This window comes from Lygodium microphyllum, chromosome 12 (assembly GCF_053477565.2).
Source record: "Lygodium microphyllum isolate KBCC chromosome 12, Lygodium_microphyllum_v1.1.10, whole genome shotgun sequence".
NCBI lineage: Eukaryota > Viridiplantae > Streptophyta > Polypodiopsida > Schizaeales > Lygodiaceae > Lygodium > Lygodium microphyllum.
In genome coordinates, this window is record NC_141146.1 from 113,342,917 (window position 1) to 113,368,854 (window position 25,938).

Sequence of the window (25,938 nt, forward strand, 5' to 3'; positions counted from 1 at the left end):
CGCTTGGATGTGCACATATCTTCATCCAACTACAATTTTTAACCCATTTGGCTTTCCTCTAAGAGAAGCATATCTTCTTGTACTCCATGGGTGAGAATTTAAAGATAGGAGATTATATATGTATATTTTGTTGCTTTTTGGAAGGGGGGATTCACCTCTTCATCTCTTGCTCTTTGGTGAGACAGATTTTGAGCTTTGTCTCATATGTGGACTTCAACGACTAATCAATCATAGTGAATGCCCATCCATTCTTAGTTCTTGGACACAACACCTCATTATCTTCTTTACACTTGGATTATTCCTACATTTTCCAATTTCTTGATCGGACAACTCTCTAGCACACTTGGCGTATCCATAATGCCTTTGTTTTTTATTTGACCTCAAATATTCATGGTCATGTGACTTATGTTCGAGGATTACTCTTATGGAAAATTTCTTCTATGATTTCAAAAAATGTGATCCTCCTTGCTATGGCTACTCCTTAGCTAGATTTTGTTCACTCTACTCCAATTCTACAACCAACATAATATTTGTGTTATTTTATAGTAGTCTTTCAACTTTCACTTGTACTTGACAAGATCTTTATGGCTACCAAGAAGACCTAATCTAACACTTGCATCCTTTCCATTTAGATGGCCTAATGGCCCGATGTAAATATTCTATACATTAATACACTTATTCATGAGAGAGAGAGAAAGAGAGAGAATATCCATCAATCACATATATAATACTTGTAACATGAGAGCCTTGTTGTGAGTGATATCTATATGTGATTGCAAATGACCCTTTTTTTGCATGGATGCAAAGCATATGTCATCCAAGTGTTTGAACTATTTACAATTGCCCAAGCGGTCTATTTATTTGGTTGTTGGAATCTCACATGGTCACCATGTAGTACATTGTCATTTCAACATACAAACATGAATCTTCTTTGATGTGTGTGTGTGTGTGTGTGTGTGTGTGAACATTACACCTCCTTGGTTAGAAAAATATGATATTGTGCTAGCAAAAAAACATGATGATGAAATGGATGGGGAGTACATTCATCCAATGATAAGAGAGAAATTATGAAAAAAAAAGGTGCGAATTGTCATGGTTGAAGTACAATCATAATAGAGGTACATAGAGAATTGATATTGATGAAGATATATGGAGGGATTGGAACTTGTGTGGCATGGTAATGTCAAACTTTGAAGTTACAAAAAAAAAAGAGAGAATTAGTAGTTTCGTATTTTGGTAGCCTTTTGTCTCTATGAGTGTTTGCTGCATGTCTCTGGTTATGCTAGGCTGGCCAGATGGCCTAATGTAAATATTTCAATTCATTAATTCAAACTTCTTCGCCCAAAAAAAGGAAAAACCTAGCACAATCAAACCATGTGAAATGTGCTTACTTTTCAAGCCAGCAGTGGAGTGAAGAGATACATTCAACGCTTGCAGGGTATGCTCCTTTTGAAGGGTCTCCATGTAACCAAGGAGCATGCTGATTCTTGGATTATAGCTCTTTCTTTAATTCCTTTTCAGTTCCAACTCCTTGGTCTTTCTTCTTATGAGAAGCATCCTTCATCTTAACATGTTCACATAAATGCTAACTCTTGGTCAAGTGACCTCTGTACGTCTTGTTTTTTTGTGATTAATCAATCACTCATTACTCAAAGAAAAAGAAAAAGAGAGATTTTGAGTACCTCCAATGTGTACCTTGAACGTGCAATTGGCATTAAATAAGCAATTTGCATTTTTTTACATCATATGTTACAGAACCAGATCCACTCCACCCAGATCTTGGTTTCCAACCCAGCAAACATACTAAAAACTGCAGTCGCTCAGAAATCCAGGCCCAATGGGTGTCACAGTAGAGGCTACCTTTAAGCCTGTCTCCAACGCCACCTACTGATGAAATAGTTGCATCCACATGCATCTTTTAGCTTGCACCAAGGAGACCATGTGCAGAAGAAAGCCCAATAGTTCTGGGAAAAGCTTCAAGAGAAGCTGCTGACTTGAGAGGTGGAGAACATTATGCTCAGACATCATTAAGGTAGAATCTCCCTGCAAAATCACGTATCCCTCCAAACTTGACAATCATCAGAGCTGCTACTTGTCTGCTGTGGCATTGGAAGACTGGACAATTGTTCAAAGCTTCCCTGGTTCATTTGAAGAACTTGTGCAGGTGACAAAATTTTTATGGCACGTACACAAGCTATGAACTCACTGGTCATGCACAAAAACCCAATTTATAATCAGAATAAGCATGGACAAGAAATTCGTCAGTTCTACATTTGATTGGAGAGTAGAAATAGTACTTAAGCGTTAAAACTTACTCCCAAGGGTCATCCCCTACGAGAAGAATATCCCCATCACGATCAACAAAAACCAACTTCCAGCAAGACCTTTGAGGATCCTCTAGCTGACCTTCAATATTAAACAAGTGAGCCAGCTCACGCCGTAATTCATCATAGCCTTTCAATCTAGAAAGGTCTATTGATCTTCCAACTGATCCTGACTTGTGCACCTGTATATTGTGCCCTCAAGCAAAAATATAGCCACATCCAATAGTCAGGTTAAAAAGACAGAATCAGGATTCTAAAAAACAAAGTACTCTCCTTTGTCCATATATGTATTTTAAGTGCTTATACACAACGTTTATGCGTATAACTACTTATAGTGGAGGTATTGCTGTGTTCCTAATGCATGTACACATATATTTATGCACATAAACTGCAGCTTGTATGCATCATGCATGCTGCTGGAGGCATAGTTGCCTTGATATAATTGCGCACCCAGTATATTTCCTTATCCCAATCGTGCTAGTGTTCCTGGGAAGGATCCCACCAGATAGCCTCTGTATAAGAGAATTTGCTTAGGCGGATCTTCAGGCATAACTGAGATCTCACTAATTCAAAATTACACCTGGAACAAAAATAATGAGGATAACCTTGGTGAATGTTCGGACAGGTGCTGGCATTTGTGACCAGCTAGAACCTCGTTGCAGTAAAGCTTCATCTAAGCCTCCATTTGCTGCTGCTATCCCAGCATTTATACGAGCCTCTGATGGTCCCGATGTAAATGATCCAGAGGGTGATGGAAATGATCCCAGAAAACTGTCGCTTATTGCACGGCCTTGCACCTCCTTATTTATGCTGCCAATTCTGGTTTGTAAACCACCTGTGGTTGGTGGAAGTATTACAGAGTTATCTGTTTCATGTCAAAGAAAATAGAAGACATGATCACAAACTTTGGTATACAGTTGATATACTATGACAAGAAGAACTGCACCTTTACCTAAAGGTTCAGGAGGGAGTGTGAATGAACAGGAAGTGACTGTTGACGGCGTATCAGACTGCCCAATTTGAATGTGTGGAAGCATCGAGGATTCATAGTGGTTGCCTTCCTTTGCAAGAGGAAACCAGCTTCCTAAAATATGAGGCTCCAGTTGGGGTAGAGTTGAAGGCATTGTCATTATCTCTGGTGTCTGTTGTTGGTGTGGCTGAGAATGCTGCATACTTTGATGTTGCTGCAGATGTGGCTGTTGAATCCTAGTCTGGTGTTGCTGTGCACTACTATGCTGTTGCTGAAGAAGATTCTGTTGCTGCAGCTGTTGTTGTTGCAGCAGAATACTCTGTGGTTGGTGCAGTTGTGGCTGCTGTGTGATCACATTCTGGTTAGGTTGGATAAGGGTGGAAAGTTGTCCATCATCTGGTGCTGAAGACCCCCTGTGAGATTTTCCAATCATGTTGTGTAATGAGAATGCATTTGAACTAGCTGGAGTGGACACAAATGCCAAATCAGACTCGGAAAGGGAAGTGCAAGATCTGACAAGTGGCAAGTTAAGTGATCCTTGAGTTTGGTTGTGATGCAGCTGCTGAAGTAGATGTACTGAAATATCTGTAGCTTGCATTGCTTGCTGCGATGTCTGTGATTGTTGTGACTGTAGCTGGGGAGCTGGTTGTGTCTGCAGCTGTGAAGTTGGTTGCACCTGTAACTGTGAAGCTGGCTGTATTACGAGCTGCTGCTGGTGCTGCTGATTTTGAACAGCAGGATAAGCTTGATGAGATAAAGAGGAATGCACAGGAGGTAAGGATGGTTGCATTGCTGATGGAGTGTTTTGGGGAAGTAGAGGTGGCTGAGTTTGCATTTGGGCTTGTGGCATTGTTAACTGCACCTGAAGCTGCTTTTGATTATTTGGTTGCTGGACATTGGACTGTGGCCACAAAATGTGTGATGGCTGTTGTTCCTGCTGCTGCTGAGGAGGTTGTCTCTGCTGCTGCAATCTTGACTGTACATTTTGTGTCGATTGTAGCAGCGATTTGGAAGCATCCATGCTTCTTGTGTCCTGGACAGGAGGAGCTGCTACTCCACCGTAGATCTCTGATTTTAATGCTTCTGATTGTTGTTGTAACTGCATCCACGGAATGTCCCCACCCAAACTTTGTAATGTGGGGCTTGGAAACTCTCTGCCACTGTTTTCTCCTCGAAGCCATGTCAAGCATCTCTTCATGCTTGCCTCCATGTCACCTTCATCACCTAAGGAGCCAACATGGTGCTTAGGGTTTTTCAAGTCAATAATCACACACATACAAAGACTGCAGGCAACATTAACATAGAACTCTCTAAATTTGACAACATCGATGCACACATTATTTTCCTCCAACTGATACTGTGGAAGTTGCAAGCTGCAGTCACATGTTAAAATATGACTTCAAAGCACTGATCTTATAAACTTAAACTGCTCAAATCTACCAAGTTCGAGTGCAAACTCCTAGTGTTCGACAGCAAGTTGATCAACATATATCATATCTAATCTAGTTTTGGTCATTGCTGTACTTTTGTTTGTTAAATTGCAAAATAAGCTTAAAAGACTATTGCCTAAAACTGAAGTTACTGACAGGATCATGTATGTAACTTCTTGAATATGGCCAAGAATGTTGATTGTCCTCCAACATCTAAGGGCCAAAACTCACGTCATATTTATTGACTGTATTCAGCAAATCTCCAACCACTTCAAGCATGCCCTCAACATGCACACTGACAATACATCAGACTTGCAACTTGTAAAAACTAGATGAAAAGTAGCAGTTACAAGTAATGTAAATATGACATGAATATCATGATTTCCAATAACAGATATTTCTGGCTGAGTTTTTTTTTTTTTGAAAACCAACCGAGGAGACCAAGGTGCTGAGGACGCTTTGGCTTTAGTGAAAAAGGAGGACAGATGAGGAATGGACTGGACACAGGCTCGATCTCCCAAACCGATACTCGACGAGGCCTCTCACCAGCAGTAGATTCATCCCAGCCGACCTGCCCATAATCAGCAAGCCAGTTTCTTGATTCATCTCTCGGGAAGTGCCTTGCATACTTTTCCAGGAGCCAATACCTGAGAGAGCAGTAAATCTCTCAAGTTGACCCGTGTGGTTATTTACTAGAACTTTTATCATTGTGAAAATGCTTGTAGATCCATTCTTCACTGAGCAATTCAGAAATAAAAGCATGCAAACCGGCTCACAGGCCGTCAACCCCTACTGTAGCTTGAAGCAAAGAATGCAGCCTCGATCATGCTCATGCACATAGCCTCTGCATCCTTGCAACAAAGAGTCAAAGAAAAGTCTACATACAAAATTGTTCTCTTGATGTCTAGCCTATAGAAAAGACATGATCAAGCACATAAAAGTAAAGATATCGAAACATTCACAACATTAAAAACGCTAATGAGTTTCTGTTACAAATGAATACCTCAAGATTACGCCACTTTGAGCCTGGCCAACGGATAGGGTCCAGATCTCCAATTCCAGTGATAGTGCCCATGTATCTATTCAAAATGATGCCCAGAAATAAGCAAAGCCTCAACAGTCCACAGCTCAACTCTGTGGGATGCCACCACAATCCAGGTTCCACAGCTAGCTGATAAGATGAACTAAGGTTTTTAACATTACATACCTACGTAAGGTTGATTCTTCAGTCTCAAAAACCATCCGAAAGCGTAGTCCAACAGAGATTTGAGTGCAATAAACAGCTTTTTTGTATTTTGCAAGTGGAATTACAAATTCTGATGGGCTTGTTCTGTAAAAAATTTACAGGGAGGCTTCCATTTATAACAAACATTTGGTCAAAAGTAGAATAGAAGAACACTCAGGTACATTTGCTTTGCTGCTGCTGAATGAGGGAAGCTTGAAACAAGTTTATTCACAGCAGCTGGTTCCTGACCTTGGATTATAAAATACTTGGAAACGACTACTGGTAGCAGCAGCATGTGCTGCAGCTGCAAGTACCCCAATGTGCATGCTGTCACTTGAAAGAACAGAAGATGGCAACATTGTTTGCTGCCTGTTGGCCCGACGTATGCCCAAAAGTAGTTGTCCTTTATCATCCCTGCAAGATGGTCATATTAATGGCAGACACAAACATAGAATGCATATAAGTATCTCAGTTGAACAGCAAGAGTTCTCTCTTGGCACATTCCTGGCTTTCAAGTGGCCTCAGACCCAAGTATAATTGTTACCTGATGAATAGGACAGAATCACCTGCAACAAGCCGCTTGGCACTGACGAAGACACTCCAACCTGTTGTGAGAAGATGCCGCTTAGGCTGCCCTGCAAAACATCATAGATGCATTATTGGTTAGATTAAACTCAGTAAAGTGGATTTCCACAGTCAATGTGGCATTGCTAAATAAGCTGCAATGGATTTGCACAAACCTCTGTAAATGTGCCGGAAAGTCCATGGATATTCATGCAAGTCCTTGGCACGCAGTTCTTGTGCTGGAGGTTGTTTTGTGAAGTCCTGCATATGGTCATGCACAAGTCATTCAAGCTGTCAAATCAGAAAAGAACAAGCATAGCATATGAAAAGCTTTTGCTGTCCTTTCTTGTTGCAAATCACAATAAAATTAAAAGAAAATGTGGAAATTCAAAGCATGTTTCTACACCTTGTGAGGACATAAAATCCAAAGACGTAGTCATAAAATAGAATACATCCACTTATGTATATCTCTGGGATGTGGTTGGCCTCTGCTAGCAAGCACGATATCTAATCCTAGTGATAATCATCATCCTAAGTAGTACGCAATCTATTTACTTAGATAGATGAGTGTACAAAACTAAATTTCCCCTTGCTTACCAGCAGGGCTGAGCCACAACCATAGTTGCGTTGGAACCAAGAAGGAAATACATGTCTACAAGAAGAGTAAATTTTCTAGGTTGATTAGAAAGGAGCTTCAAAACACTTGTAAAGGTAAACTTTAAAGCAACAGAGTATCAAAGGAGATAGGAGGATTTGCCTTCCTAGTTGCAAGTAATGTACTTTCCTTCACCCGCTCAAAGTAGGACCAAAGCAAATTGCAAGCCTCACAGAAAGTAGGTGGCATTATGTAATGTGGCAATAGATGGAAAGAGCTTGAGGGCAGAAGAAAGGTAGAGAACACTATATAGCTTCAGTATAAAGAGGATAGAGTAGTGTAGACAATACAGCGTTTGAAAGTTTGAGGATAGAGAGCTTGAGAGTTCAAGGTAGGGAGAGAGCTTGAACCTTGAGAACTCGAGGTAAGGAGAGAGCTTGAACCTTGAGAGCTCAAGGACTAGTCATTAGTAGATGGAGTGATAAATTTTGTGTGTGTGTGTGTGTGTGTGTGTGTGTGTGTGTGTGTGTGTGTGTGTGTGTGTGTGTGTGTGTGTGAGGAAGGGCGACCAAACGGATGTAGCTCAATTGGTTAAGTTGAATGCATGGTGACTAGACTGTGTTTTGGGGGGTTGGAGATATATATGTGTTTGTGTGTGAAGTGAAATAACTTATGAGCATCTACAAAAAGCCAAAACGACTTATGAGATCATTGATAACAACTCTCTTGGTTCACTATGAGTGTGTGCATGCTGCTAAATCGTAACCTAACCAGCAAACAATCAAGGAATGGATCAATATTTCTAAACATGCAACTTAAGTATAACATGCTTTGAGTCATTGCACAAGTACTTTGTGACAAACTTTATAATGACCAGTGTTTCTCCAGCCATCTTCCTCAGGAAAACTTTAGCATCTTTCTGTTGGATGATTTTTCACATCCCCTTTCCATCATAGACCTTCACACCCCAAGCGTTGTCATTTTGGCAATTTTGTCTGCATCGAAGCATCTATCATGCAAAAAGAATCCATCTACATCCAAATATGTTGGTGATTTCCACATGTGTACTTTGCAAAGTGTTCAAATTGTAACTTCTTGGCAACTTGGCAGACAAGCTATGGTAAATTAACCCTAACTCCAAGTTGATGATCTCTGATATCTTTTGGCATCTTTGTGTTACGTAGAAAAAGCCATTGTTTTGCTGATTAACATGTGTATTCTGCAAAGGGTGTGAATTGCAGCTCATTGGTGGACAAGGAAAGATACAGTGCCCTAACCCCGATTTCGTGCTCTCCGGTACTTCTTGGTACCCTTGGATTATTAAGCAAAAGCCATTGTCATTTAGATTAGAATCCAATCGTCGGAGGCAGCAGCAATCACTAATGTCTACTCAAAACCTGTGTTTTCCTTACTCCAAATGTTCCACACATCTTCATCACAGACTTCCCTTTCTTTACCTCATCTGCAAGTGCACCTATGGTTCAGAACTGCATGTATTCTACGTGGAAACTAATATCCACCTATTTCCATGGGGTACGGTAGCTTTGCTGACAGATATTGGCCTTATCATCACCTATGAAGGGATAGACCTGATTCCCATGCCTTTACATCTTCCAAATTGATAGGATTTGCACACCCCAGCTGCAGATACTCATGCCTTCACTTTTTCCTCCTAGTTGCAATAGGAGCTCCTCACCCCTTGGAATATCTAGACAACCCACTGTATGTAGTCATTGCCATTGTCAAATAGGGCACTGTATTTGGCCAAATCTCAGAATTGGGATAGGATACAAGGAACCTTACTGCTGTTGAGCGGCCCCTAGCTTTTTCGCTGCATGAAGCCCTGGCCATTTCTTACTCAGGATGGCACTAAACTTTGTTAGGACACGGGAGTATCCCTGATTGAATATGTCACTATTCTTCTATAGCAATGCTGTGTGTCCTTAACTGCTTTAAATTTGTGCTTGCCAGCCTGTAGAGAGGCCAGCCAAGAGTGTCTAGTACTTGTTCCTTTCCTTTGCACTGTTTATTATAACCAATAGAAGGAATCTTAACTCTACAACAATAATTTCCAATGGGTCAGCTAACACCTAATCAAGAGATTTGATTCAAACAGGTATCTACAACCATGAGTGTCCAAAGGTTATCTTGTGCCACAAGATTTGAAGCGCTATGGTTTTTCTTGCCAATATATGATAGTGCATCTTGAGAACAAAAATGCCATGTGCATTTTTGTGAGCCGATCTATAATGGTTTTAGGAGTCCCATAGGTATTCTAGTCTTTCATATCTTTTTGATAGTTGTGAGTTGGGAGAGGATCGAAGCTCAACAGAGGGTACACAATTGACAGTGAAGAGAGTGAGACACTGAAGACACGACTCCCGATACAATTACCAAGAGAGTATAATGAAAGTACAAAGTACAACCCTTAAACCTTAGGGTTGTTAATGTGCATTCACACCCAAAAAGTGTAAAACACGATAAGTGCCCAAACTGTGTAGCATGAACATATAAAATAAAAGAAAATATAACTTGGGGAAAAAACCTCTCATAAGGAGAGTAAAAAGTGCCCTAGTGTCCTACCGTGGATCATCGACACTCCTCTATGAGAGTAAGCGTGAGTCAAACCCAACAAACCTCCCTAGAGTGAAGAGTGATCAGCATACAAGGATCATCCACCAAAGGAGATCAAATTTAAAGCATTGCAAAATGCTTCAAATTTGTCATGAGGAAGAGCTTTGGTGAAGATGTTTGCCACATTACTGGTGGTGGGACAATAGACAAGGCTGATATCTCCTGCATGTAGCCTCTCTCTGACAAAGTAATAGTGGATCTCTAAATGTTTCATGCGTGCATGAAACACTAGGTTCCATGCCACTGCAATGGCACTCTGACTGTCAATAAACAAAGGAGTAGGCTCCATGACAGATATATCAAGATCAGCCAACAAACATCTGACTGTCAATAAACAAAGGAGTAGGCTCCATGACAAATATATCAAGATCAGCCAACAAACATCTCAGCTATACACATTCAACTGTGGTAGTGAAAGCTACCATGTATTCAGCTTCACAAGACAATGTGGCAATAGTGGATTGTTTCTAGCTAAGCCAAGAGATGCAAGATGAACCAAGAAAAAAACAATTTCCACTCATAGAGTGACGTGAATCAAAATCACCAGCCTAATCTAAATCATTGTAAGCATTTTGTTGTAGTGGTATCCCCTTGGCATAAAGCAATCCAAGAGTCCTAGGACCCTGCAAGTAACGAAAAACACGCTTCACAGCTTGCCAATGTGACATGCGAGGGCTGTGAATATATCTGCTCAGGGCTGAAACTACAAACTGAATATATGGCCTTGTGTTGCATAAATAAATAAGACATCTAACTACTAGATTATACATATGGATGTCAAACAAATCACTATCATCATGCAAGGACAGCTTGAGTCCAATCTCCATTGGTCTGCTAACTGGCTTGCAATCTTGTAAGCCAAACCTCTCAAGGAGTCTACCAATATCTCTAGACGATGACAATCCAATGCCTCTAGCATCACGAATGAATTGAATGCCTAAATAGTAGTGCAAAGGCCCTAAGTCTGACATCTTAAAAGTTTGCTGCTAATTTTTCTTGAATACTGAAATCTGATCAGCATGTGTCCCTATGAGCAAAAGATCATCTACATAAGACATCTGATCAACAAGGATCCCCCCTCTTTACATATGTAAAAGAGGGGACTCTGATGAGCTATTAATGAATCCTTGGCTGAGTAAAAAGGCATCAATTTTTGCATATCAAACTCGGGGAGCTTGCTTTAAACCATACAAATCCTTTTTCAACTTGCATACCAAGTGTTCAGATCCCTCAACTACAAAACCAATGGACTGCTGTACATACACTTTTCTCGAAGTTCCCTATGTAAAATTGCAATCTTAATATCAAGCTACTCCACAATCCGACCATGATGGGCAGCCAAAGCAACCATAGAACAAATGGTAGTCATGCAAGATGTGGGAGCAAATGTCTCCTCATAGTCAATGCCTTTCTTCTGTGCGTAGCCCTTGGCCACAAGCCTGGCCTTATATTTGTCAATTGATCCATTTGCATTTCTTTTCAGCTTATACACCCACTTTGTACCAATGGCTTTCTTCTCAACAGGCAAAGACACTAAATCCCATGTTTGATTCTTTATGATAGAATCAAATTCAGCTTGCATTGCTGCCATCCAATGCACTTTGTTGTGCATCCTCAAAACATTCAGGCTCCTCATCATCAAGTGTATCTGCTGCCATAACAAACCCCATGGTATATGCACCATCAAGCTTGCCTTCTTGTACGACCAGCAATAGGAGCATCCAAGTGACTGTCTTTCATAGTCTACAAATACCATCTAGGCATCTCCCTAGCTTCCTGACTGTGTACAAGCTCTTGCTGAATATTCAGATCAGCCTTAGGCTGAATTTCTGCATTGCTCAATGGAGCAGCTGGCTGAACATTATGTTCATTTACTGAAGCTCTAGCTATATCACCAAAAGAAATGGGCAGCACCCCTTCAAACACATCACTTGCAGCCTGATATGTATCAAAACCAACAAGGGATAATTCTAATTTTTCATCAAAAACCACATCCCTACTGACAAATACTTTCTTGGAAACTGGATCATACAGTCTATATCCTTTGCTCTCACTGTTGTACCCTACAAAAATGCATTTAACAGCCTTGTTGTCCAACTTATTTCTTAGTACTTTGAAAATATAAGCATACGCAAGACACCCAAAAGTACGAAAATAGCCAACTGAAGGTTTCTAGTTGTTCCAAGCCTCAAAAGGCATAACATTTTTCAATGCCTTGGTAGGGACTTGTTCAAAACATGGCAAGCACACATAACTACTTCCATCCAAAAACCATGTGGCAAACTCTTAGCTTTCAGCATACATCTAGCCATCTCCATGAGTGACCGATTCTTCCTCTCTGCAACCCCATTTTGCTATGGAGTATATGCAGTAGTATACTGATGGACAATGTATTTCTGCTTCAAAAAATTTATTAAGCATGGAAGATATATATTCCCCCCCTCGATCCAAACAAAGAGTCTTAATCCTACAGCCAGATTGATTTTCAGTAAGTGCAACAAAAGCCAAAAATCATACATCTCTGACTTTTTCACCAATGAGTAGACCCAACAAAAATGAGTAAAGTCATCAATGAAAGTGACAAAATAATAACATCCACCCAATGACTGTGTGCATAGGTCCACACACATCCAAATGCACAATCTATAATCTCGCGGTTGACTTAAAAGCAACATCACGAGGAGACAAGAATTGATGCATTTTCCCCAAAATACATCCCTCACAAATATACTCAGGAGATCTCTCCAAGAGAGGTAAGCCATCTAGCATCTAAGTACGTTGCATAAGTATCAAGCTACCATAGTTGAGATACCCCATGCGAGCATTGCCATAACTCTGCTTATGACATAGCAAGAGTAAGAGTAGATGCTAAATAGACCAACTGATTAGTCGAATAAGCATCTAACTCATATAGTCCATGACATAATATGCCAGTCAAAACCAAAGGCAAGAATCCTTTATCCCTAACCATACATTTGTCATCATCAAATGTGACCTGCATACCACACTTTGCCAAAGAAGAAATGGACAACATTATCTTCTTTATGCCTTGCACATATAATGCATCCTATAAACGGAGAGTAGACCCATCAATGGCTATCAAGACAATCTCCCCAGCACCTCTAATAGAGTAAGATATATTGTTGGCACACTACACAAACTTGCCAATAGGAGCTGCAATAACAGAGAAAAACAAATCCTTGTAAGATATAATGTGGTTAGAAGAACCACTATCAAAGAACCAAGTGTTGCTAGTATCCTTGGTAGAATTAAATACTCTATCGGCCCAAGAAGAGTCATAATTGCAAGTGTAGAAACAATAGTCATGGTCTACAATAAAAGACATAGACTCAATAGCAGTAGAAGGTGTATCAAAAACAAACATCCCTGACTCCTCCTCCTCCTCCTTGGCGATGTGTTTTTTACATTCCGTAATGTAATGACCTGGCTTCTAACAATAGTGGCACTTGCTCTTCTTGGCTTGCGTGCCCGTTGTTTCTTGTTGCTCTATGAAGTACCTAAACTACCAAAACTCTGTGAAGCATTTTTAGACTGGCTACCCTTGCCCTTCTACCTCACCATAAAAGCCTATTCAGAGGCTATTACATCTACCCCACTATTCTTTTTTGTTTGCTTTTCTTCTAGGAGAAAACTAACCAACTATAGGAAAGTAAGTGGTTTTCGAGAAATTCTCATGGTGAGATTTAGGGCTATATGAAAGGCCGAATAAGAGGGCGGCAAATAATTCGAAGTAGTAGAGATCAACTGTGCATTCGAATAATACTCATCTACATTCATTAGCTGCTCATACAAGTCTTGAATTTCCTGCATGGAATCACCTTCATTCATCTTCACATTCTCAAGCTCTTTCTTCAAGAAAGAGATGCATGTCTCATTTTTTCTAGCAAGCATCTACTCAAGTGTAAGATATGCTTTACATGAAGAAGTTGCAGACCATATGTGTGGAATTATAGACCATTGAACTGTCAACGCAATCAGTGACAATGCTTGAGCATCCGGTGTGTCCCAAGCCTTTTGTACTGCTGATCTCTAGGGAAGTGGTTGAACTAGAATGGACCTTTGACCACGTCCTCCTATAGGAGATGTTGCAAGAACCAGAACTCCATGATGGACTTCTTCACCACTAGCATAATCCCAAAGATTTTTCGCAATCAGCACATTCTTCATCATGAAAGTCCATAGAGAATAGTTGTCGCCGTCCAATCTATCCTCCTTGGACACATATGTGAATACATCACTCTATCCCTAATTGCCAATAATAAACGTCACTGTTTCAAAGAGCATAAGAGCAAGAGCTAAAGCTAGAACAACCTAGAAATCTAGAAATTTCCAGAAATTACCGCATGCACCACGCTGTAATTGACGTGTCACACTCTTGTCAAAACTGCCCAATTTACACGCTGTCCAATGCACAAACAGTGCTCAGCAAAATGCAAAAGCCCCAAAATTTTGTTTTTCTAAAATGCACAATTTCAGTCTATTTCTGACTGAACCTGAAGAAGTTCAAGTGCCAACATCTGCACTAAACTCAAAAGCCCCAAATTTCTTGGCTCGCTGCCCAAGAAATCACTGCCAAAAGTGTGTCCAAGACATGAGACTATCTAGGCAAGAAGCCTCTCTCTAAAATTCAAATTTTGAATTTAAAGCAAATGTCGCTTTTACCTCTTTTATGGGCCAAGGATGCTGATGAAGTGGCGAGCTGCAGGTGGAAACCATGGCAGGCTGTGCCTGCTCAGGGCGCACCTATGGCGGCGGCGTAGGTGCAGGGGACCAGGCAACCAGGCTGAGGAGGCAACCAAGCAACTAGGCAGGCGGTGCCCAAGCTACAGAAGAGCTGGCAGCTTGCAAAACAGAGCCACGTCGCACTGGCTTACAGGCAGAGTTGACAGGCACAGGACTAGACCGAGGAAGCTAGTGTTGCAACCAACAAACAGATAAATCTCAGCTCTGATACCAAAGATGGGAGAGGATTGAAGCTCAGCTAAGAATACACATTTGACAGTGAAGAGAGTGAGAGAGTGAAGACACGACTCCTAATACAATTACCAAGAGAGTATATACAAAGTACAACCCTTAAAACTTAGGGTTATTAATGTGTGTCACCCGAAAGGTGTAAAACATGATAAGTGCCCAAACTGTGTAACATAAGCACATAAAATAAAGATAATATAATTAGGGGAAATATGAGAGTTGAGAGAATGCACAGAGATCGAAGCTCAAGCTCAGTTGAGAGTACAATTGACAACGAAGAGAGTGCGTGAGAGTGTGATAGCATGACACCCAATCAATAGTTTGAAGAGTGTAAGATACAAGTACAAAGTACAACCCTTAAACCTTAGGGTTGCAAGAGTTTGTTCAGGCGTAAAACACAATAAGTGCCCACACTATGTAACATAGGTATATAAAATAAAAGGAAATAAATCTGGGAAAAAAAACCTCTTGTAAGGAGAGTAAAAGTTACCCCAACGTCCTACCAAGGATCACCAATACTCCTTTGTGAGCATAAGCATGAGTCAAACCCAGCAAACCCCCTTGGCGTAAAGAGTAATCAATATACATGGGTCATCCACCAAAGGAGATTAAATTTAAAGCATTACGGAATGCTTCAAATTTGTCACGAGAAAGAGCTTTGGTGAAGATATTTGCCACATTATTGGTGACGGGACAGTAGACAAGGCTAATATCACCTGCATGTAACTTCTCTCTAACAAAGTGATAGTTGATCTCGATGTGTTTCGTGCACCCACAAACACTAGGTTCCGTGCCACTCCAATGGCACTCTGACTATCAGTGAACAAAGGAGTAGGCTCTATGATAGATATATCTATGGTAGTTAAAGCTACCTTGTATTCAGCTTCACATGACGATGTGGCAATAGTGGATTGTTTCTTACTAAGCGAAGAGATACAAGATGAGCCAAGAAAGAAGCAATTACCACTAGCGGAGTGACGAGAATCATAATCACCAGCCCAATCAGAATCATTGTAAGCATGTAGGTGCAATGGTCTCCCCTTGGCATAAAGCAAGTGTCATAAGGACATGTATTTTTGAAACCTCACTTAATATGTGGATTAACTTTTAACCACATGGTTAGGTAAATATTGCACATGTAAGGTGTAACTAGGGTTAGAATAAATTTACAAGCCCGGGACCCGAGGAAATCACGAGATGTCAAAGGTAAAAGTTGTTGTAAGTTATGCCATACACGTACTTAGTGGTATCTGGTGCTAGCTGTTGGCCTAGATCATTCATTTGGCCATAAGTGTCAGTTGTGACACTAGAGAAGTGGCATTTAATGGTACCTAACGCCAATCTAATGGTCAAAGATGGCGCAAAGATACTCAGGAATGAAAGTTGTCTGGCCAATTTAATTATTGGCCAGTCTGATTATTTTTCGAGGCACTAAAATAATTATTAGATTAATCTTCAATATTCAAAGACTGAAAATTAATATTTAATTATCGAATAATGCTAGAAAAACCATTTGGAAAGAGTGCCACTTGTCAAAAATGCCCATGCAAGACTGAAAAACATCTTTAGGAACTAGAGAGAGGTATTTGATTAGATTCAGTCTGCAAGAGAGAAAGAGGAGATGTTGTTGGTTTGATTTGCAACCACTAGAGGACCTTTTGAGACAGCTAGGGAGCAAGAGAAGACCAACCGACAGCAAGTGACAGCATCTATAGGCTGTTGAGATAGGGCAACAACAGTAAATGACTGATTTTCTTCAATTCTTTGCATCTACAAGCTGTTGAAGTAACAGATTTTCTTCAATTCTTCACGAAGAAAGTTTGAATTTTCTCTGCTCCTTAGCATTCTCTCTCATCTCCCAGTCTTTCAGTTTCTATAGCCTTGCTCCAAAGATTATAGCATTGAGATCACTAGAGGTTGAGAAATTTCAGATTTCTTTTCTGTAAACCCTAATTTGTAGCAAAAATTAGGATTTAGCAACAACCTCAAGAAGCATGCCAAAAATTGGAAGCTCCAAGACTTAGATTCAACAGGGCTGAAGCTGTTTTTAGTCAAATTCAAGTGGAGGACCAGCAAATCAATGAATTTGGGGCATTTTCCATCTCCATCAAAGCAGGTGACGTCCAATTAGCTACCGAAATCAAGGACCAAATCAAATTGAAGACTTGTTGGTCATTTTGGATAGCAAGGAAAGTTGAAATACCGAAAGGGATTGGGAGAATCCCATTGTACATCGACTTCTTCTTCAATTAAATTAAATTAATACCAAAAGGGGCACCAATTTTGGGGCCAATAGGGTGTCCAATGTCCAAGATTATATGGTAAAGTGTGCGTTTCAGTTTTGTAAATCAGGTTATTTACCACCCTATCCGAGAAGGAAGGCTAGTTTCAGCAAGCCAAGAGTCCTAGTACCCTACAAGTAACAAAAAACACACTTGACAGCTTGCCAATGTGACATGCCTGGCTGGTGCATATATATACTCATGGCTGAAACTGCAAACTGAATGTCTGGCCTTGTGCTGCATAAGTCTGGCATCTCAAAATTCTGCTACAAATTTTGTTTGAATGCTGAAATCTGATCAACATGTGTCCATGTAAGGAGAAGATCATTAACATAAAGACATATGACCAACAAGGATCCCTCCTCTTTACATACGTAAAGTGTAGACTCTAATGAGTTGTTTATGGACCCTTGGCTGAGTAAAAAAGCATCAATCTTTGCATACCAAGCTCAAGGAGCTTGCTTCAACCATATAAAGCCTTTTTCAGCTTGCACACCAAGTGTTCACATCCCATAACTACAAAACCAATAGGTTGTTGTATAGACACTTCTTCTTGAAGTTCCCCATGTAAAAATGCACTCTTTATATCAAGCTAGTGCACAGTCCATCCATAATGGGCAACCAAAGCAACCATAGACCGAACTGTAGTCATGCAGGATGTGGGAGCAAATGTCTCCTTATAGTCAATGCCTTTATTCTATATGCAGCCCTTGGCCACCAGCCTGGCCTTATATTTGTCAATGGATCCATTTGCATTCCTTTTCAGCTTATAGACCCACTTTGTACCAATGCCTTTCTTCCCAACAGGCAAAGACACTAAATCCCATGTTTGATTCTTTATGATAGAATCAAACTCAGCTTGCATTGTTGCCATCCAATGCACACCATGTTGTACATCCTCAAAACATTCAGACTCCTCATCATGAAGTGTATCTACTACCATAACAAACTCCATGGTGTGTGCACCATCAAGCTTGCCTTCTTGTATGACCAGCAATAGAAGCATCCAAGTGACTATCTTTCATAGTCTACAAATACCATCTAGGCATCTGCCTAGCTTCCTGACTGTGTACAAGCTCTTGCTGAATTTGAAATTCAGCATCTTGCTGAATATTCAGATCAACCATAGGCTGATTTTCTGCAATACCCAATGGAGCAACTAGCTAAACATTAAGTTCACTTGTTGAAGCTCCAATTGTATCACCAAAAGAAATGGGCAGCAGCCCTTCAGAAACATCATTGGCAGCGTGAAATATATCAAAACCAACAAGGGATAATTCTGATTTTTCATCAAAAACCACATCCCTGCTGACAAATACATTTTTAGAGACAAGATCATATAATATATATCCTTTGCTGTCACTGCTGCACCCTACAAAAATACATTTAACAGCCTTGTTATCCAACTTCTTTCTGAGTACCTTGGGAATGTGTGCATACGCAAGACACCCAAAAGTACGAAAATGTCCAACATAAGGTTTCCGACTATTCCAAGCCTCAAAAGGCGTGACATTATTTAATGCCTTGGTGGGGCACTTGTTCAAAACATGGCAAGCACACATAACTGCTTCCATACAAAAACTATGTGGCAAGCTCTTTGCTGTCAGCATACATCTGGCCATCTCCATGAGTGACCGATCGTTCCTCTCTACAACCCCATTTTGTTGTGGAGTATAAGCAATAGTGTACTGATGGACAATGCCTTTCTGCTTCAAAAAAAAATTCGGCATAGAAGACATGTATCATACACTTCTGACTTTTTCACCAAAGAGTAGACCCAACAAAAACAAGTAAAGTCATCGACGAAAATGACAAAACAGTAACAACCACCCAATGACTTTGTCTGCATAGGGCCATATACATCTAAGTGCACAATCTATAATCTAGCAGTTGCTCTAAAAGCAACATCACAAGGAAATGATAAACGATGTATTTTTCCCAAAATGCACCCCTCGCATATGTGCTTAGGAAGTCTCTCCAAGAGAAGTAAACCATCAAGCATCTATGTATGTTGCATAAGCATCAAGCTACCATAGTTTACATGCCCCATATAAGAATGCCATAACTCTACCTATGACATAGCAAGAGTTAGAGCAAATGCTAGATAGACTGACTGATCAACTGAAAAAGCATACAACTCATATAACCCATGACATAAAGTGCCAGTCAAAACCAAAGTCATATATTCCTTATGTCTAACCATAAATCTATCATCATCAAAGGTGACTTGCAAGCCATACCTTGCCAAAGAAGAAATAGATAGCAAATTCTTCTTTATGCTTGGCACAAATAAGACATCCTGCAAACAAACTTATCTCTAACCATACATCTGTCATCATCAAAGGTGACTTGCAAACCACACCTTGCCAAAGAAGAAATAGATAGTAAACTCTTCTTTATGCCTAGCATAAATAAGGCATCTTGCAAATGAAGAATAGAGCCATCAATGGCTGTCAACACAATCTCCCCAATGCCTCTAACAAGGTATGATGCGTTGTTGGCACACTGTACAGACTTGCCAACAAGGATTGCATTAACAGAAAAAAATAAATCCCTATGAGATGTGATATGTCTAGAAGCACCACTATTAAAAAACCATGTATTTGTATCCTCAGTAGAGCTAAATGCTCTATCAACCCAAGAACAGTCATAGCTGCATGTGTAAAAACAATAGTCCCGGTCTGCAAAACAAAAGACGCGGACTCAGTAGCAGTGGAAGGTGCATCAGAAACGGACATCCCTAACTCCTCCTTGGCTATGCACTTTCTATATTCTATGATGTAGTATCCTAGCTTCTTGCAATAGTGGCACCTTCCCTTCTTAGCTTGCATCCCCCCCTGTTTCTTGCTGCCCTGTGAAGTACCTGAAGTCCCAAAGCTCTGCAGAGCATTTTCAGTTTGGTTGTCCTTATCCTTCTATCTTGCTATAAAAGCCTACTTAGAGACTATAACATAAACACCATTGTTCTTTCTTATTTGCTCTTCCTCTAAAAGCAAACTGACCAATTGAAGGAAAGTAGGTGGTTGTGGGAAAATCCTCACGATGAGAGTCAAGGCCATATGAAAGGCCAAATACGAGGGCGGCAATGATTTCAAAGTAGTAGATATCAACTGCGCATCTAAGTAATACTCATCTACATTTATAAGCTGCTCACACATGTCCTGAATTTTATGTAGATGATCCTACATAGAATCGCCCTCATCCATCTTCACAATCTCAAGCTCTTTCTTCAAGAAAGTGATGTGTGTCTCATTCTTTCTAGCAAACATCTGCTCTAAGGTCAACCATGCTTCTCGTGAAGAAGCTACAAATCAAATGTGTGGGATGATGGACCGTTGAACTACCAATGCAATCAGCAACAAAGCCTAAGCATCTCGTGTGTCCCATGCCTTTTGTGCTGCTGATCTTTGGGGAACTCGCAGAGCTAGAGCGGGCTAAACAGGTTGAGTGGGCTGAGTTGCCCATTGTCCACATTGTCTTGAGGGAGGTGTAGCTGGAGCCACAACTCCACGCCTAACTTCTTCACCGCTAACATAATCCCAAAGATTCTTTGCAATCAGCACATTCTTCATCATAAAAGACCATAGAGAATAGTTATTACCATCCAATCTATCCTCCTTGGACACATATGTAAATATATCACCTCCTTGGTTGGCTATGATAAATGTCACTGATCAAGGAGCAAAAGGACAATACTTCGAGCTAGACCAGCCTGGAAATCTCAAAATTTCCTGAAATTACAGCAAACACGTTGCTGTAATTAGCAAATTTAATCACACTCTATCAAAAACTATCTGAAGCACACACTATCCAAGGTGCAAACAATGCCCAGCAGCACTAAAAATGAAAAAGCCCCAAAATTTCTTGTCTCAAAATGCACAAAATCAATCTATTTCAAACTATCACTTATGTACATTTGCTAATCTTAGAGCTAACAACAAAAGCCCCAAAATTCTGACCGAAAATTTCACAAAATCTCTACGAGAAATGTGTCCCAAACACTTGCAAGAGTAGAGAGATGTTGACTGGGCACAACCCCCTTCTAATGAATGAGATCTAAATTTAAAAATGATCAAATATTATTATTTTACCTTTGATTCTGAGCTGTGGCAGGTCGATTATAGCGGAGCAATGGCTAAACTGGAGACAGCCTCCCAAGGCAGATGCTAGTGGAGCTCAAGTTGGAGGCGGGCGGGCTGCGCAAACAGGGTGCTTGTAGTGCTGGCAGCGCCTGCACAATGGGTGTAGGGAGTAGAATGAACTGCACGGGCGGCGCAAACACGCGATGCTTGCAAAGGGCAGCGTAGACAAGTGGGCAATGTTTCAGCTGGCGGGTGCTGCAGGTGGAAGCGCTGCAAGCACTAGAGGCGAACTGGGCAAGGCGACTGCTCAACAGGCGCTACTGGAGGTGGCGTAGGGACAGACCAGAGGGTGGGCACTCACGCAACTGGCAAGTGAACAGAGCTAGGCCAAGCGGCACTGGCGGTGCTGGCCAGCAAGTGGGAGAGACTGGCAAACGAGCTGAGCTGAGCAAAGGGCTACTCTAATACCAAATGTGAGAGGTGAGAGAATGCGCAGAGATCGAAGCTCAAGCTTAGCTGAGAGTACAGTTGACAATGAAGAGAGTGTGTGAGAATGTGATAGCATGACACCCAATGCAATAGTTTGAAGAGTGTAAGATGCAAGTACAAAGTACAACCCTTCAACATTAGGGTTGCAAGTGTGTGTTCACACCCAAAAAGTGTAAAACACGAAAAGTGACCAAACTGTGTAACATAGGCACATAAAATAAAAGGAAATAAATCTGGGGGAAAAACCTCCCGTAAAGAGAGTAAAAAGTGCCCAGTGTCCTATTGAGGATCACCGACACTCCTTTGTAAGCGTAGGCATGAGTCAAACCCAACAAGAAAAACCCTCTCATAAGGAGAATAAAAAGTACTGGAGTGTCCTACCATGGATCACCGACACTCCTCTGTGAGCGTAGGCGTGAGTCAAACCCAACAATAGTCTGGGATATTTAAAAATGCATCTAGCTTTCAGCCGTATCAATGATGGCAATAATAACTTTTGTGTATGCCATCATGATCAATAGCACAATTCTCGCCCCCTGACATAAAGAGGCTAAGTGGGCAATTTCTAACATTTAAATTTACTTGGATGTTTTGCAACACTCATTCAATCATCACAACATAATACCAATGGATATCCCATGTGCCAAAAAAACAGTAGATGGGAGAATACATCCAGGCCATCAAAGTTGATGACAATCTGCTTCCTAAGGGTTCACAATATTTTTAAACAAACCAGGAGCCTGTCCAAACAACTGAAGAGCTTGCATAAGGGTTTGCAGAATGTTTCACATTGTCAGGCAAAAAGAAGATGGATTGTCAGGGGAAACCACAATTAAATTTTTTCTACAAACACACAAGATGGATTGTCCACCAGCTTAACAACAGACAATTTTAATAGGCATAGAACTACCAAAATAGAAATGTAAGAGTAAAGATACAAAAAACAGTAATCTTGATACATACAAGTGGAGGGAAAACTTTTTCTGCAGCTCTACGTGGCACAGAAAAGCCTCCATGAGTGCTAGTGTCACTTGCAGTCAAGGTCTTACAAAAGAAGTCAGTGGGCTGCCTGTTTTGAGTGCCCACATCAGGAGGCAGAAACAGCTCTCTGTCTTGCTGGAAAAATAAACTAATTAAACTTAGAGCCTCCAACTTGACTTACAAGCACACATAATTCCATGTACTGAATATCAGCAGACATTGAATTAGAGGACATCTACTCACTTCATTTACAGGCTGCAAAGTCATTTGTGCAAATACTTCATCAGTCTCTGCATCTGCCTGAAAAGGCAAGCACGCCATTAAAATGATTTTGAAAAACCAACTTTCTTGTACCTCTACAAGAAGTTTTCACATAAAAGTTTAATGTTCAGAATTAAGTGTTGTTCGAGGCAGCATATATGAATGCTTTGGTAGTGTTTTCCGCTTCCATACTTTAGCACAATCTCTACTTTGGCATTTTTCTATGACTAGAATTTCTGGTCTGATTTCTGGGGAGAAATGTCAATAGGTGTGTTATCTTACTTTGATACCTAGTGTTTTGTTGGAAGCTGTCTCAGTAAGAGTGTCACCGTTATCCATTAACACATACAATCACTCTGAGTTGAACAATACTCACATTGTTATAACCCCACAAATGTGTTTTCCTATCTCTAGCTACTTCTTTCTACTAAATGTGAAAAGACAATGACATCTCCAAGGAACATAAGCATATAGTCAAGAACATTTAAAGCTATTGATAAGCACAGAAATAAAAGGAGGCATTAAGGAAAAAGTGAAGAAAACACACACATGTAATGTGATGTTATGGAGCTGACAAACAAGTTGGGATTGAAGGGTTGGATAGTTCGGTATGTGCCCATCCACTTCCTTTTGTGTTGAAGCAGCAACCTACAAGAAAACAAACAACATCTGAGCTTCCACGTTTTGATCTCAACATCGCTTGATAATATCAATAGCTGTTTGTTGCAAAGTAAAGTGAAGTGTTAAAGCACTTTCACTAGCTTTACAGGCCCTATAGATGTATCATGCTCGGTAAGCATTTTCCTTAAAAAGTAACCTGTTCACTATGGCCTTGTGGAAAGTAAACTACTAGACTTCCAACAGATGGCAATGAGACACATGGTCCAGCACATGCATGCCACAACTCTGAGTTAACACTCCTCCTTTCCCCTGCAAAACAAGATTCCTCACAGTGAATACAATTTTGCATTATCTTGAGATAAGCAACAAGAGATTCAAATTAGAAGTTATTGTGCCCTGTCCTTGTTGTATTAGACACCAATTCTGATTTAGTACATAGTTACTAAGCCCCATACGAACATACATGTCTACTGCTTGATTATTCATTTATATTAATAAATACCTTGTATGTGTATTATAGTTGCTACTAGCACATTGAGCATGGTATATGTGGATGGTTAAAAGGAAAGGAAAGGAACAAACACTTCATCTCTTCATCTTTAACACCATGAAAAGAACATAATCATTTTACAATCATGAGGTTTATCAACTGTGTTGTGCTGCCTGGTACGTGTCAAAGAGGTCTGAATGCTAAATAAACAAATAGATATAGATCTGTGTCAATAAACAGTGAATCACAAAACCATAGTTTCCAATCCAAACTAGCATTTCAAATGAGCTTCATAAATCACAATGTTGACATAATGTATATTCTTTTCTTCTCCAAGAAATTTTTATTACTTTATTTAACAAAAACATTCTATAGTAATATCCAAGGATAACAAGAGGCTGCTAGAGTAACCTTTTCGAAAAAGTAAAATGATACCCTAACCTGCAAATACAAATTGATCACAGACAATCTGGAAGTCCAGATGGCCCAATAATTCAGCCAGGATATGAAGAGAGCATCCGCAAACTGGGCCTTTGTTCATGACCCATGCAACCATCCCCGATGTCATAATCATAACTCAGCTGAGGAATTGATGGGCTCTTTTCGCCAGCCCAAGAAAGGCACTTGTAAATGATGTACGTTATGGTCTTTCACTAGTGTTAGCTGCACATGTAGCTAGGAAGCACACAAATAGATAGTACTAGGATCTCTCAAGAATTCTTGTAATATTTGGTATTGGTCCTTGTGTTGTATCGGTCAAGGTTTGGTGGAAAGAGACTATAAAGGTAGTTTATGGCAAGGTGGCTGGGGGATTACTCAAGAATTCACAAAGGCACGGACACCTAGTAAGCAATGATGATGTCACAGGCAGTTTTGTCATGAGAGCACCTTTTTTTAAACCTCAAATGGGCTTAATCCTTGCAGCATGAGAATGAGGGTTATGATAAGGTTGAAATAAGGATTTTTCAAAAGCTGTATAAAGGCTATTTGTGGGAAATGAAGATGACTACTCACGTAAGTAATTGTATCTGATGCTCCACAGATCTCATACTCACGTAAGTAATTTAGCAAGCTTGGAAGGAGCCTATGAGGGTATCACAACAATGCATGAGCCGGATACTTGGCATGTTGGACACACGGACTATAATGGTGGACAAGCTGAAGAGTTCCAGGAGCACTATAAATGATCATTGAGCTTTGTAGTGGAGAAGAGGACCATTATGGTAAGACATGACTATCGTTTTCTTCCTCCCCTCATCATAATGATATTATGGCCTGTTGAAAGATATGACAAATGATGTATGCTTTACGAAAAGATGCTCTGTATCCCATAAGCACAGCAAGGAGAGTGGAACAACCCAAAGGCTACATAAGCATGTACTTCGTTCTTATTTCAAAGCAATGCTATTGTACCTTGTACTTCCAATTTGTGTCCTTGTCATGTCCTACTCAAGATTGTGTTTATGAGTCCAAGCACTTAATCTTAGAACCTAATTCACTTGAGTAACAATCATTGTCTCTTGTCTATGTCATCACGTTTCATGTCTATGTATTCTATCCTCCACAGCTAAAGCATGCTCAAGATCCGTGTTTCTCAACATGGTATCAGAGCCATGGTGGGCATGGCTCAACTCCGAAATCTCTTCTCTCAGCTCCTCTTCATCTCTGTCCACCTCAATCCAAGTGGTTGACTTCATTTGCAACTTCATCTACACTCCCTACCTTTATAGCAGCCATAGCCTGCAGGACCCTGCCTACTCGGAGTTCTCATGTCTCTCTCTACATGCCAAATCTCACTGAGTTTCCTTCTAGAGAAGTGTTTCCCTACTACTAAAGCTTCTCTGTATCACTTCAAACATCAACATTGCCCTGCCCTGAGCCGAGCATTGCAGAAATTGGAAATCTCTGTCCAGATCTGCACATACACTGGTCGTACACCCCCTAACAAGAAGCATGCTTCAATATGCGACCATAGGGATTTGTTAGTACACTATATGA

At 40.5% G+C, this 25,938-nt stretch overlaps 1 protein-coding gene across 3 annotated transcripts in view; it reads right to left on the reverse strand.

Moving 5' to 3' along the window:
- Positions 1-1,603: 1,603 nt before the first annotated feature.
- LOC148028169 (auxin response factor 12-like) overlaps positions 1,604-25,938 on the reverse strand; it is a 42,344-nt gene continuing 18,009 nt past the window's right edge. Inside the window, exons 2-15 of one of the 3 annotated variants that reach the window (XM_087689848.1) lie at positions 23,647-23,759; positions 23,379-23,477; positions 22,812-22,868; positions 22,551-22,703; positions 6,690-6,774; positions 6,494-6,584; positions 6,199-6,363; positions 5,932-6,054; positions 5,728-5,803; positions 5,157-5,295; positions 3,277-4,518; positions 2,930-3,159; positions 2,316-2,506; positions 1,604-2,205 (exon numbers count right to left, since the gene is read on the reverse strand). In XM_087689848.1, the coding sequence (XP_087545974.1) occupies positions 2,052-2,205; positions 2,316-2,506; positions 2,930-3,159; positions 3,277-4,518; positions 5,157-5,295; positions 5,728-5,803; positions 5,932-6,054; positions 6,199-6,363; positions 6,494-6,584; positions 6,690-6,774; positions 22,551-22,703; positions 22,812-22,868; positions 23,379-23,477; positions 23,647-23,759 (2,918 nt within the window). In that variant the 3' untranslated portion in view covers positions 1,604-2,051. Of the gene's footprint in view, positions 2,206-2,315; positions 2,507-2,929; positions 3,190-3,276; positions 4,519-5,156; positions 5,296-5,727; positions 5,804-5,931; positions 6,055-6,198; positions 6,364-6,493; positions 6,585-6,689; positions 6,775-22,550; positions 22,717-22,811; positions 22,875-23,378; positions 23,478-23,646; positions 23,760-25,938 lie in introns of those variants that run through there. The other 2 variants (XM_087689847.1, XM_087689849.1) reach the window with 2 other exon arrangements.